This window comes from Poecilia mexicana, unplaced genomic scaffold (assembly GCF_051168715.1).
Source record: "Poecilia mexicana isolate PSO_F unplaced genomic scaffold, ASM5116871v1 scaffold_13, whole genome shotgun sequence".
Lineage (NCBI taxonomy): Eukaryota > Metazoa > Chordata > Actinopteri > Cyprinodontiformes > Poeciliidae > Poecilia > Poecilia mexicana.
In genome coordinates, this window is record NW_028263382.1 from 22,862,774 (window position 1) to 22,876,808 (window position 14,035).

General features: G+C 38.5%; 2 protein-coding genes and 2 non-coding genes across 6 annotated transcripts in view; 2 read left to right on the top strand and 2 right to left on the bottom strand.

Annotated features, from left to right (window-relative positions):
- Positions 1-14,035, bottom strand: part of p2ry2.1 (purinergic receptor P2Y2, tandem duplicate 1) — a 44,925-nt gene that overhangs the window by 24,746 nt on the left and 6,144 nt on the right. The gene's annotated exons all lie outside the window — the stretch shown is intronic.
- fchsd2 (FCH and double SH3 domains 2) overlaps positions 1-14,035 on the top strand; it is a 71,138-nt gene that overhangs the window by 17,255 nt on the left and 39,848 nt on the right. For all 3 annotated transcript variants that reach the window (XM_014995449.2, XM_014995452.2, XM_014995453.2), the window contains exons 3-6: positions 3,467-3,512; positions 12,434-12,513; positions 13,033-13,177; positions 13,332-13,465. In XM_014995449.2, the coding sequence (XP_014850935.2) occupies positions 3,467-3,512; positions 12,434-12,513; positions 13,033-13,177; positions 13,332-13,465 (405 nt within the window). The remainder of the gene's footprint in view (positions 1-3,466; positions 3,513-12,433; positions 12,514-13,032; positions 13,178-13,331; positions 13,466-14,035) is intronic.
- On the top strand, positions 434-507 carry trnat-agu (transfer RNA threonine (anticodon AGU)). Its single transcript has one exon. It is a non-coding gene; the product is annotated as a tRNA-Thr (tRNA).
- trnam-cau (transfer RNA methionine (anticodon CAU)) lies at positions 892-964 on the bottom strand. The gene has a single exon. It is a non-coding gene; the product is annotated as a tRNA-Met (tRNA).

The window sequence follows — 14,035 nt, forward strand, 5'->3', positions numbered from 1 at the left end:
CACTTCAAGTGTGGCTCACATCTATTTCTGTTCAACTGCTAAATGGTAATCACTGATCCCACACACTATATATCAAGTTAAATAAAGTCCCAGTTTAGGAAACTATTTTAGGCCGCAGGTCACTAAAAGCTATATCAGGTCTGGGCATTTGGATCATACTTCTACATATTGGTGAACTGAGCATGATTTCAGGTAATATGAGATATAATAATCTACTAAATATTGCATCCAAGAAGTGATTCTTGGACAATTGGGACTCTTGTCTTTGTTGGTGTTGATTTTGAAGTTTAACAGAAGCATACTTTACTGCGCTGCTCTTCCTGTTTGGTGAGCGCCTGAGTGATCACCTAACAAAAGCAGGGATGGGCACAACAGACCAGCAGGGAACATTATTGCTGTATAAGGTGTGTTTTCTTGTGGAGGAGGCGTGTGTGGCGCTGTGGCTTAGTTGGTTAAAGCGCCTGTCTAGTAAACAGGAGATCCTGGGTTCAAATCCCAGCAGTGCCTTTTTTTTTTAAATATATATATATGTCCCACCTTTTCCTCATTTTTATGTGATAACTCTCGGAATAATCAGAATCAGCTATATGCCAAGATTGTGTGCCCAAGCAAGGCGTTTGACTCTCACTGATCTGATTGCTGCTCAGAAAATTAAAGGAATCTATAGAGTCTGGATGCATTTTGATGTAAATCAGGCTCCTCCTATCCTAAATTTCAAGGGTTGTTTTACTTCACTGTCGAATGCGGGGGTTTTATGTCAGCTTCTGGTTGGCGAAAGCTTCTACATTTACCCTTTTGACTGAAGTATCGAGGATGGAAGCTTTCTGATATTTGTTTTGTTGATCTGTGTTTATTTAAAGTGTTTGAAAGGAGTTGTCGTGATAAAAGACTTGCCCCGTGTGAGGCTCGAACTCACGACCTTCAGATTATGAGACTGACGCGCTGCCTACTGCGCCAACGAGGCCTGCAAAGTTTCTCTTTCAGTGCTGAAATCCACAGCCGGATGTGTCTGGTTGGTCTCAGATTTCAGTTGATAGAGACCGAGGGTGGGGTGAGCTGAACATTAACTGCTGCGGCCGACTGGAAGCAGAAGCTGGTTACATTTTTTTTATATATATATATATATATATATATATATATATATATATATATATATATAATTTATTTTTTTTCCTACTTTCACTTGGCTATTGCTGAAGTCGACCCTGTTTGAAAAGATTGCTTTAGCATGCCAAGGGAAACGTTTGACAAGGAGAACTGGCCTATTTGTTTGCTCTGTAATTTGCAGAGAGAATTGACTGTAATTATGCTGCCTGTGCTGCTGTGTCTGTTTTTATGTGTCTTCCTCCACTGTTTGAATCTTCTTATGGGTTTGGATTCCACATGTTAACATTTAATTGCTCACAGTAATATTTAAAGGGCATAACACCTTTAAAATATCTGTGGATTGCTTTTAATTGTTGATTTAGCATACAACATACAGAACATGAGTCATTCAATGCATGACTGTATTTGAGCAGGGCTTGACTTTACTTCTTTAAGCTTTTTATTAGTTCCTCAAGTAATTTCATTTGTAACACATTGGCTTTTTTTTTTACTTTTAAGAAAGAAGTGATTTAAAGACTTATTTTCAGGTAGATTGGGAAATTGCTCATGTCTGCATGAGAAAAACAAAAAAGGCAACAGTGCTGTTTCTCCCCTCAACACATTTACATGTGAAAATAGCTGTTGTCACATTTATTATTATTTAAGATCTCGATTCTTGCAGAAAAACTAATCTTTTTCAGTTCACCCTTATCCTATTGCTCCCAAACAACCTGTGATTTACTTTAGTTTTTTTTTTTTTTTGGTTTAAATAATTCAGGAAAAACTTGGATCAAGTACTCTTGGGCTCTTCTTTCCGCGACAATATTTTGCATTTGCGTTTCTAAAATGTTTCACTCTGACTGTGTTTATGCAACATCACCAGGAAAGTAGATGTTTTGTTGTATTTTGGCCTATCATTTACACAATAAAAGTGTAGATGCAAAAGTTTGACAATAGGCCTTAGAGTGAAACTTTTTAGAAACACAATGTGAATCATTTCCATGTGAATGCAAACTGAAGACTTTTGGAAACAGGTTCCAGTGGACTGAGGCCATTTCTCATCTGTCTGGGGTTGAAATAAATACATCTAGACAGTTCTCTTATTTTGTCAATATGTGTTTGTTATTAAGTATTATTATTATTATTATTATTTCTCAGCTGGCTTTCAGATTTTTTTTTTTTATCAGGAAGCTTTTTTCAAAAATCTCTGACTCTTTTTATTTTTACCAAAAAAAAAAAAAAAAACGAAAGAAAAGGGGAAAAAACAAGGCTTTCTTTGCTAAAAATCTAAGATTTTGACCCAGTTTAAGTAAGTTGCAGCTTTAAGGAGTGAACTTTGATCTTGTAACCTTTTAGCTTGTAATGTTAACTTTTTTGGGTCTGTCACATTCAATTACGATTCCAAACTTTTCCCAGGACCTCTACGCCTCGACTTGCATGTTGTGGCCCTGATTATACAATGTGTGTCAGTGTCATACCAAACTAAAATATACAGATAAATTTCAGAAAATATGTAGCACCTGTTGCTGCTGTTGTATTACTATTTAAAGTTCTTGACATGTAAACTGCCAGGTTTCATTACAGGTATTTCTTTGTCATGTGTGAAGTCATTACAACAATTTTATTAAAATTAAAAGGGTGGCTTATATGAAGTGCACACGTGTAGTCGACGTCTGACCAGCCTGGGCAGATCAGCAAGTTTGGAAAAAGATTCTTGCTCTGTCTTTGCATCAGGAAAACTCCAGGCTGAGAAGATGATTTAACACACTGATGAGAATCATGAGATATGCTGCACATACGTCAGGAAACCATGTGAAACGAATGTGATGAGACATTCAAATCCTTTTTTTTTTTAATGTACTGGGGCCGAGTGGCAGCTATAATTCATTTGATAAGGGATATTTTGTTGGAGTGTGTAGAGGAATGGTTTTAGCAGTTAATCTGCTCTTTTTTTTGCAGAAATAGTTGGGTGTTATTTTTATCTTTATGTGCAATCACAGTGAAATGTTGTGCTTCTCATGGTGAACATTCCTGAGCATTGATAAGGGCGTCCATGGTCTCTGATGCCAGGATGTTGTTTGTAACAGGGAGGGCATGATAGCCCTGGTTGGTGCTTTTTTTTTTTTTTTTTTGTGGGTCAGAGATGTTGTAGTTATTTTTAGAACAATCTGTTCGGATCTGCTTAAAACATTATGCCGAAATGTTTGAAGTTGTGAAAACACGCTAGTAATTTCTTTCTTGAATCCAGTGTTTCTGCGAATTAAGGTTTTTAAAACTGTGGTGGGAAATGTGTGTTTCAGCATCAACCCACTTGGGTTTCAGTTTTTGTTCATACGTCTGTTGCCAGGTGCTTAAAAAAAGTCTGTCTTTCTGTCTGCAGGAGCTACAGTTTGAAGAAAGGACAGCTGGAGAGGGACTATGCACAGGTAAGACTGGCAGAACTCCTCTTAAATAGAGAGACCTACCTTAGTTGCTGTTAAGGAATCGTGTCAGATCATGTTTACAACCATATTAATACTATCAGAAGATATTGCTATTTTGTAGGGGTGCACCGATTGCAGTTTTCTAGACGACCACCCATTACCGGTCTTTTCAAAGCCCGATCTGCTGATTCCGATTTTGGCCGATAAGATCAGTGGATGAGGAAGTACAGGCCGATCACCGATCTTCCAAAATTATGGAAGTTGGAGAGGATTTATCGGTGCACACCCACTATTTTGTAATAGATGATCTGTGGAATGTGTCACAAATTAGGGTGATGGCCTGCAGACCTTACAGACTTGAAGCTCATCACCAAAGATAAATCATCAGCAGTGGATTGAGGCAGTTTCATGTTAATTGCTATTTCCCTGGACAGCAGTTAAAATGAGGGCTTTATTTACCACCTGCAAAGATTTTTCTATCTATTATTTGGAAGGGTTTTAATCATTTTTGACATGACATTATTACAGTTTTAACTGAAAATGCATAAATGGGATTTCAGATTTTTAAATTGACCAACCTCACATCTACATTGCCTGTGTTGCTCATTGCCCTTTGTGTGACTACACAAGCTGACGTTGCTCTGTGTGTGATGGAGTTCTACCAAACACAGGCCGAACAATTACTGAGTTTCAAAAGTATAAAACCTAAATGAAAGCAAAAACTGCTTTATGCAGGCTATTTTGAGTCTTATATAAAACCTGGTCTGTTCTGTAATACAGGGTAATATGTTGGATAGTAGTTAACATGATAACATTTGAAAAGGTACAGACAAATTTGTTTTGATCCTCTATTTTCTACTGGCACATGGTTGTATTGTGTTGCAGGTCAAGGTGGTGAGAACACGGCAAATGTTTTGGGTTAGATAAGTGAGGTGGCGCGTACTGTTTTTGTTTTTCAAGGTTTTGTCCCACTAGTGGCTTTCATTCATTAGCTAAACAGGAAGAATGGTTGAGTGAAAAGGGGACGACATGCAGCACATGGCCCAGATCCAGGTCTGCAACCCTGGACAGCTGAGCCCCTCGGTGCTCCAGCTTGAATAAAATAAATAAAAACAGAGCTGCTGACAGTTGCACGTGCCACATTTATGTACATTTGAAGATGCAAAATCATTGTGAAGAAAATCTTAACCAAGTTTCATGTGCATGTGAATGTTTTTGTTAAGTATTCATGTGCTTTTATTGTGATTGTATGTGCTAGCTTGACTAAGTCACATTAGTGTATATTTGTGAACAGGAGAAATGATAAATGGGTTTTCAAGATATTTCTTCAAATGCAAGAATGGTGTGCATTTGCAATTGGCTCTCCCCAAGTTAATACTTTGTAGAGCTACATTTGCAGATCTTCAGTGCTTTGTTTCTACTAACTTTTTATGTCTATAGAGCCTAAAATTTAAGCCATTCTTTATAACCCATTGCTAAAGCTCAGTCACATTTCATATAGAGTTTCTTAGACAATTTTCAAGATTTCTAGAGGTCTGATCTTTGATCTTTAACACATAAATGTTCCTTCATCTAAAATGTTTAGGTTGCTGTTTTGGTAGAAGGCAAACCTTCGCCCCAGTTTCAGGTCTTTTATAAGTTTTCCCTGTGTTTAGCTCCGTAAGCTCTCACCAGTTTTCTGGTCCCGTTTTGCAGAAAAGCATCCTCACAGCACCACACTGCCTCAAATATACTTCTCTGTGATGATTGTGTGTTCAGGGTGTTAATTTTCTATCCACACATATTTTTGTAAGCGTTTATCTTCAGTCATCTAACCAGAAACCTTTCTACCAGCCTTTCATTGTGGCCCATAAATGACTTGTGGTTCCATGCAAATGGGACTTCTTATGACTTTATTCTTCTTCCTACTTCTCTCCCATAAAAGTCAGATTTATAAAGAAGACAAGTTTCTCAAATAAAGCTGTGGATTTCTGAAGTTAATTAGGCGACTTCTGAAAATTATTGGTTTTATTTACGACTGCCACAGTGAAGGAGGTTGAATGCAAAATGAAAAACCACACTTTACATATTTTACATTTAAAAACATGTCACTGGCAAGTTTTTCTTCCACTTGCCGGTTATACACCACTGTGTCTTGGTGTAGTAAGTGAAACCGCAACATTATCTGTAGAACTTTGTGGCTGTAATGTGACAAAATTAGTAGTTTTTTTTTGTTGTTGTTTTTTTTTTACCACCAGTTTCATTACAGACACAAATAAAGGGGGCGGCAGAAAGGAGCACATTAAGGGCAGAATACTCGTGTGTGTGTGTGTGTTTGTGTGTGTGTGTGTGTGTGTGTGCGTGTGTGCGTGCGTGCGTGCGTGCGTGCGTGTGTAGTGTTTTCATTTGCATGGTTCTTGAATGATTTGGTTTCCTGTGGTCACACTGACAGTATTCAGACGCTCATTATCTCCCTCCATGCCCACATTGCCTTGCCCGTCCCCCCGCCTCGGGATGCACTTCCTCAGCACTGTCTGCTCCACCTTAGGGATGGAGGCTGCCTAGCAACAAGCCCTCTAATCAGTAAGACAATGGAGGTCCTGCTAATTGTAGGTGTGTGTTCGTGTGGGAATGTCTGAGCACAAAGGACTTTAAGAAAGAAAAAAGATTTTATGAGGGGAATCCTTAAAATAAATAAGCTGATTTACCCTCTCCTGTCATCAGAAATGGTCATTTTGCTCCAAGCGTATCTTTTGCCTTTTGTTGCCTTTTCCCACAGACACATTCCAGTGAAGAAGGGAGGGGAAAACATTTAGGGGAATTTAAAAATGCTTAAAAAGATGAAAGCATGACTTGTACAGTCAAGATAACAGCTGGACCATTTGTGTGGGAGGACCGCAAAATGCCAAAGAAAGTGACGACGCGGTCATTTAACCTCTGCCCCTTCAGTTTGTCAAAGCAGGCGTCTCCCTGTGAGAGAGTCGGCTGCAATTACCGGCAGCTAATTAAGGGATCCATGTCCTCTGTTTGTGTGTGTGTGTGTTTTGCATGTAAGAGTTAGCTGCTTGTCTCGTGTTCCCCCTCCTACGACATCAACATTACAGGAATAGTTTCAAGCTGAGGTCACACTGTCCAGCCCATCACAGAACAGCGGCGGCCTGCTTTCTGTGGCTGCTGCTCCGTTACTCTGCAGACTCGCCGCAACATATATCAGAATTAATATGATGGGGGAGTTGAGGTTATGTAAGGTCTGCAAGGTTTTTATGCATGGTAAGAAGTGGTACGCTTATTTATAGTGAATGATTTCTAGGAAAACATTTTTTTTTGTCTTGTAACTTTCTATTTTTTGCCCTACATCAGCGTTATCATTTTTGGCATCTCTTTTACATTTTCTGTATTTTTTTTTTTCTCTTGCTCTTCACATGTTCTACATAGTTAAAGTTTATGCATTTATTTATCATATACAAAATTAGGGTTGCAGCTAAGAATTATGTGAGTAACTGATTATTCTATTATTATTCTATTCTGACAATTAATCAATTAACTGGATGAAAAATAGTGGTCATATTCTACCGATTTTTTAAAAACTTTTTTAAACCTTAGTGTTGTTGCATCTTTATAAACTCATGCCCTTCCCCAGAAATACCCTCCAAAGACCCTCAGAGTGCTGTCTTTTCCTAAACTAATCATCTCCCGTCTCTCACTCTGTGTGAGTCCTCTTCCATTCACACTCTCCTCCATCAGCGGCGACTTTACTTCGGCTCTTAATCAGCAGATGAAGAGGTCAGGGTCGAACCAAACCAACACACACGGCTGCAGGAGCAAAAGAGTGCAGACAGGAAGAAAATCAAGTTTGTTGATTGAAGAGGAAGTTGAGGAAGTGAAATGGTTGAACAGAAAGCCACACTAATGTCAGGTAGAAACCAGAGACGGCAGGTAGGGACTGAGCCAGAGCGCAGACAGTGGAGCAGCGAGAGCAAACGCAATGTAGAAGCATCAAGGTGACTTGAGATTGTAGCCAAATGGGAAATAAAAAACAACAAAAACTTCTTCACTAATTAAGTAAACTGCCCAGAGTAAAACTGAGAGCTTTAACAATAGCGTAATCTATTTCAATCTAGAAGGCTGTTTTCTTTTTCATCCACTTAGAAAAAAAGCTGTCACGGTTAGGTTTAGTGTGTTCCTGGAAAATATGTAGTTTTAAAGAATTGTATTCTTTTTGACTCAGCTTCCACTTTGTTTTAATACAAACTGCAAAACATGACCCATTTAGTGTATTTTGGGATAAAATGTTGTTTACTGTATTTTGTTCACACAAAAATCTTATTTTTGTGCGAACAAAAATAAAGAAACAAAAATCTTATTTCCCTCCAGCATTTCTTCAAATTGTTTCTGGCTGGTATGTTACTAAGTAAACCTCAGACAATTCCTCAGCATGTGTTCTTTATTGTGAGGATGAAGTTAATAATGGCATTTTTAAAATTAACTGGAGAATTTTATACAATTTTCTAGTTAATATGCAACTCCTATGACTTTATATGAGTCAATCAAAGAGAATTTGGGTATTTTGCCCTTGGTGAAGCCATTCACAGGCCTACTGATTCTTTTATTTACTCATAAACAGGCTTCTTGTTGCTAAAGCTTCCATTGTTAATGCATATTTTTTATGGAAATCCATAACAATTGACACAATGTATTTAAAAATGACTTAAATAAATCTCATCAAAGGCAATGCCGTTCCCAATATTTGAAACTTCCATATAAAAATAGATAAAAGCACCTGCTTCCCCCATTTGGCATGTATGGGAAATAAAAAGCAAAACTTGTGTGTGTGTGTGTGTGTGTGTGTGTGTGTGTGTGTGTGTGTGTGTGTGTGTGTGTGTGTGTGTGTGTGTGTGCGTGTGTTTTGTGAGTAATCTTAATGTCATCCTACTATCACAAGTCATTGCAGTCTCCCCTTTGCAGTACTGAAGGAAATCAAGCAATTAAGTACTTGTAAAGTAAAGAAAAATGAAAATTATTACAGGATGCAACTGCTCAAATTATTTTATTATCAACCTCAATCTCCTCTTTTGTTTTCTTTTCCTTTGTCCATCAGCCTCTTTCTTTGGCACACACAACACACACACTATTCCAGTCCAGACATCCTGCTGTCAGGGCACCATGTTTACCACCGTGACCACAAAACAGGATGTGTTGTAACTTTGTAACATTGTTTAACACTGAGTTTATTTAACAAAAAAAAGAAAAAAGAGTTGCTTGTACCTCAGCTCGGACACATAGGAAGGGCCGAGGGGTTGCCATAGGAACATGCCATTCAAGTGGCTGTCAGGTGATGACAGAAAAACGGAGGATGACGGAAGGTGAAAAAAAAAAAGTATTTTTAAAAAGTGCGTGAGAAAGTAGAGCTAAGAAAAATGTCCGTCTGGATGAAAAATGTAAAAGATATGGGGAAGCTAGAAGTCTCATGGAATGAGACTGAAAATGAAAGGAGACGTAGCAAATGAGAGGCAGATGTAGGAGAATGAACAAGCACTAAGTTATTAAACGTTCAGGCTGTCAGCAGTCTGCCTTTGCCCAGATTCTCACTCTTTGCTCTCACTTACAGTAGATAACAAGTCTGTCACCATAGGACTTACGGTGCCTGCTGGCTACAAAGAGATTCTGAGACGGCACACAGAGGAGGTCAGTGACTGAGTCTGACAAAGACGTAAACAGAGACCACAATGCTACTGCTTTGTGACGTTTTGGCTTGTGGACATACTTTTAAAAAATGTGCAGTACATTGCAGAAGCTTTCCTGTGCCCTGATTCTTTTCTCTTCTGTGTTTTATTTGGATTTCTTCTGACAGTATGGAGAAAAGAAGAAATTAACACCAGAATGATACAGATTTGACTGCTGTGGTGTTCATTTTAATTCAGCCCTCTTTACAGTGATGCCCCTAAAAAAAAATCCAGTACAACCAAATCCCATATTAGTAAACTGAGTCCCATGTAACAAACTTTATAAAGCTAGATGTTCTATGAAGATCTAGGAAGTTTATTAGAGAACATTGGAAAACATAATCAATATAAAGACCAAGTGAGGAGACCGAAAAATCGCATGGATGGTCAGTGGAAACCGTACCGGAGCTCAGCCATGACAAACTTTTTTCACACTCTCAGAATAGGTTGTTGTGTGCAGAGTTTGAGGGAAACTAAAAAAAAAGGATTTATGGCAATGGAAAGTAGAGAAAATGAAGTGTCTGTACAGTGAATTATGAAAGCGGCAATGATCAAGATGCACACAAGATGCCTCCATGATTGCAAACTGATCAAGTGGTAAAATAAGGTAGTTTCATTTGCAGGTTTTGGAAAAACAATGCGAGATTTTTGAGATGTTTAGAAATTTCTGTTGACTTTTTATCTAAACGAGTTTGAAAGTTTGGTGTGGGGTTTTTGTCTAATTGGTGAGGTATTGTTTGAGACTGCAGGTCAGAGGAGGAACTTCGTGGAAGCAAGCATTAAGGCGGCCTCGGATGGCTGCCACAAGCAATATAATCTGCCATTTAAATTGGCTGCAGGAATATAATCCCAGATTTTTTTATTACCTGCACCTGATTGCTAGTCAAGAAGCAGAAGTCAACATAAATTTGCAACAGAAAATTTGAAGAGGCTTTCAACAAAGATGCAGAAAAATGCTGGAAATCTAGTTTGTACGTTTCCTGGCATCTTACCAGTTATCGTTACACGTTTTAATCCATAACTCGGCATCCATGAAAAGCTTTCTTTTAATAGAATTTTATAGATACCAGCCTTCAGGACACTATTTACGCCATGAGTTATATTTACAGAGCTCTGAAAAAATATTTGAAATTTTCCAATCTTCCTTTTCTGTTTTCTCCCTTTGTGGACAGATAGATCTCACTTCTGTCCCAAAGCCTTAGAAAATTATTTGTAACCCTTTCCAGACAGAGGTGGATGCTTTTTTTTTTCTCATCTCCTCTTGAAGTTGTTGTCAGACAGGTTTAAGTGATTCTCGAGTCTACAGGTCTGACATTGATCAGGCCTGGGTGTGTGTATGAAAAGGTATTGGGGGTAAATATTACTTTCTAGCATTTCTTGGATGTGCTTCTATTCGTACATTGGTATAACTCATTCACATACATGTCCAAGGACGTTACATTTTCTAGTTAGTCAGACGCGCTTTAACAAACTTGCTCAGAGTCTGTGAAACTTTCATCACCACCGTTCCCACCCACTCCACCCTTCCCTTCAGGGTCAGAGAGGAAGAAAGAGTGACTATTCTTAAAGCAAACATGTTTCCTCATGCACAGGACAGAGCAGTTTTTGTGCAATGGATTTTGTTTTGTATGCGTCTTAATTCTGTTTGTGTAACATTTTCACTTCTCTTTGGCACCGATCACCTCTGTGTCAAAGTAAACTGTGATCAAGCAAACTCTTAAGGCAAGACGTTTCTCCGTCAACGCTAAAGTGCAGTCCCCAGTTCGAGATGCAGTCTCACACCGACTTTGCCAGTGCAGTTGTTGTACTGTTTCATGTTTTGAATATTTACATTTTAGAACAGTACTCGTAGTAAAAACAAATCAAAGTGCCAGGATGTAAAAGGTGGAGATTTGAAATATGCGTTGCTGCAGAAACACTAGTGATCATTATTTCACAGCAAAAGAGAGGAGAGGGAGAATACCCAGAAAGTAATTTTGCACAGATATTGTGGAGGAAGGGAGCCACAGTACACCACCTGATAAATATGCCTTTGAGAAACATCATTGTTCAGACAGACAATAAAATAACTACTTAGAAAGAGGAGGGGGAAATTCTAAATGAGGATGGAGACCTGATATACATGCAAATCTGAAGAATGGAGCATTCGATGTTAAGGTGCAACGTCTCTCCTAGGCTGCCTTTGCCTGGTTTGGGTTGTTGTGCTTGCTCTTTCCAGTGTGTTAATAACTTCTTTATTAATGAGTGTTTTGCACAGCCACATACAGATACACACAGTGTGTGTGTGTCACTGTGCTGCCACACTGACCCAGTCTGCAAGATGTGAGCTTGCCTCCCTTTCTGCCATAAAGTTTCTGCTCGCACACACAGGTGCTGATGGTAGGTTCAGTTGTGCTGACACAGATTTGACCCAGTGCACCATTTAATTAAAAATAAAAAATAAAAATGCTCAAGCTTACTCTATCCATTCTGTTGAGTTGATCCAGTCAGAGTTAGGTTGCGATAAGATTAAACGGCTAACGGTGTCTTTTTGTATCTGACATGGTGAGGAGTTTGTCAAGGAGGTCAGCATTTACCTCCTTCCATCATTTATCCACTCAGTCTGCCATCAGTAGGTTTAGCGCTTAAGCTAATGTCTATACTTAAAAACTATTGTTGAAAGAAAGCACTCTTTTTATTTGCTTGTGTAAATGTTGCCAAATACAATGTATTTAAGGTGTATGCACTACCTGTTTGAGGCGGGGGGAAGTAATTTTAATTTGTAAATGTAAATCCTGTGAACTACATTTTTTCTTTCTTAGTTCCTTAGATTTCAGTGAGCTTTTCCTGACTCCTTTCTGACCTTTTCTTTCTTCTGTGCCAGCCACTCTTTGAGAGCCTTAGAGTCTCAACTTTTAAAAATGGACATAAAGATAGTGAAAGTATTACAGGGCTAATTTATTATTGTCTGCATAGCAAAATATAATATCCCACACAATGGCGACCAACTTTGAGATTGCGATTTTGCTCACACTGACGTTGCCATGACAATCGCTCTTCAAAATGCTGCTGTAGTTACAAAGTATTTCCACTTAACTTTATTCAACCTCTGAATATTCAATTTTAATTTCATTACTTGTGTTTGTCACGGCTTCAAGTGTAATCTTCTCTCTGAATTATTAGAAAGGTATTGCGTTATCCTGCTTTTTATGAAGTTTGCTCTTGTTGTGCTTGTGCTTTCAGGCTCTCCAGAAGTTAGCAAGTCAGTACCTGAAGAGAGACTGGCCTGGAATCAGCCCCGATGACCAGAGAACAGATTATAGGTGGGTTTGCCTTTATTTTGTTCCGTACAAGAAACTGGATTCGCATAAGTAATTTTAACCTCGACAGGGTATCTTTTTTTTCTTTAACTCAGTTTAAACTGAGTTATTGAGACAATACCTGAACGTTGCCAAATGTTATCTAAAATAGAGCTAAAATCAAATCTCTGAGAAAGATACCTAGATCTTTACTGTGTCAAAAACAGAAAATGCATTCATATGTCCGATTAAAAAGCTGCTCATTCATCTGCTCTGTTCAGCTGAAAACCTAATCAGATGAACATATCTGCCAAATACACCACAGAAGAACAACAATTACGACTCAGTATTTTGAGTAGTATCTGATATATATATATATATATATATATATATATATATATATATATATATATATATATATATATATATATAATTACCTAGTTTACTACACAAACTATTTATCCTTCACCCTGTGCCAAATCAGGCCCTCCTGATGCAAATGGCTCTTGGAGGTGTACACTGTCTTTTTGTTTCTCCAACCAGGAATGTGTACGCTGTTTGGAGAGCCTACTTAGAGGGAACTGTTCAGGTGAGCCAGTCGAGACTGAATGTATGTGACAACTACAAGAGTCAAATATCAGAACCTGCCAAGACCGTTAGACTCTATAAGGAGCAGCAGCTCAAGAAGGTGAGTCAATGTGCAGAAGTGCGAGTCAAACTTTGTTCTCCTTTACTCTTAAATCGTATTAAGCTTTTCCTTAACATGATTAAGAAAGAGCTTAATCGTGGTGATTAACCTCTTTCTTTGGCAACTCAACTTTCACTCTGCTTGCTCCTCACAGACCATTGATCAGCTGAGTGGCATTCAAGCAGAGCTGCAGGAGTCGGTGAAGGAGTTGGCGAAAGCCAAGAAGAAATACTATGACTGCGAGCAGGTTGCGCACGCCGTACGAGAGAAGGCCGACATAGAGGCCAAGTAAGTTTAGGAAGGCGCTGCGTCTATCAGGAGAGCTTCTGTAAAAAAAAAAAAAGTAAATAAATGAAGGATGATTCACACTGTATGATGCACATATCTTTTATTTTTCTTGCCTTTTGATGCTAACAGGATTTTTCATTGCAAAGCCAACTGAGCAGAAGAGCATCTGAGGCTTTGCCATCTCACAATTAGTTCCAGATTTTGACTTGGTGCTGATGAGTGTTGCTTTCCTGCCACCTCTTGGTAGCGGTAGCTATGGTGACATTTTCACTTCACTGAGTTCTCAGCTCTGGCTAGCGCTCGCATCGATTGGATGATCTGTTCTTTATTACTTCGTAGAAAGCCAGAGGCAGCGGAAACGTTTTTAAGAAAGGGCGATGATGAGAAACTGGAATTTCACAGGTGCAATCTTTGTACTTGAAAGTGCAAAGATCAGAGGAGAGTGGATAAGTGAGATTATAAAAAGGTGGAAACGGATGGACAAAAACAAATGGATAAAAACAAACCTGATTTTATGACAGAAGTCTCTATATTTCACCATTAATCATAATGTATAGACAAAATCTGTTC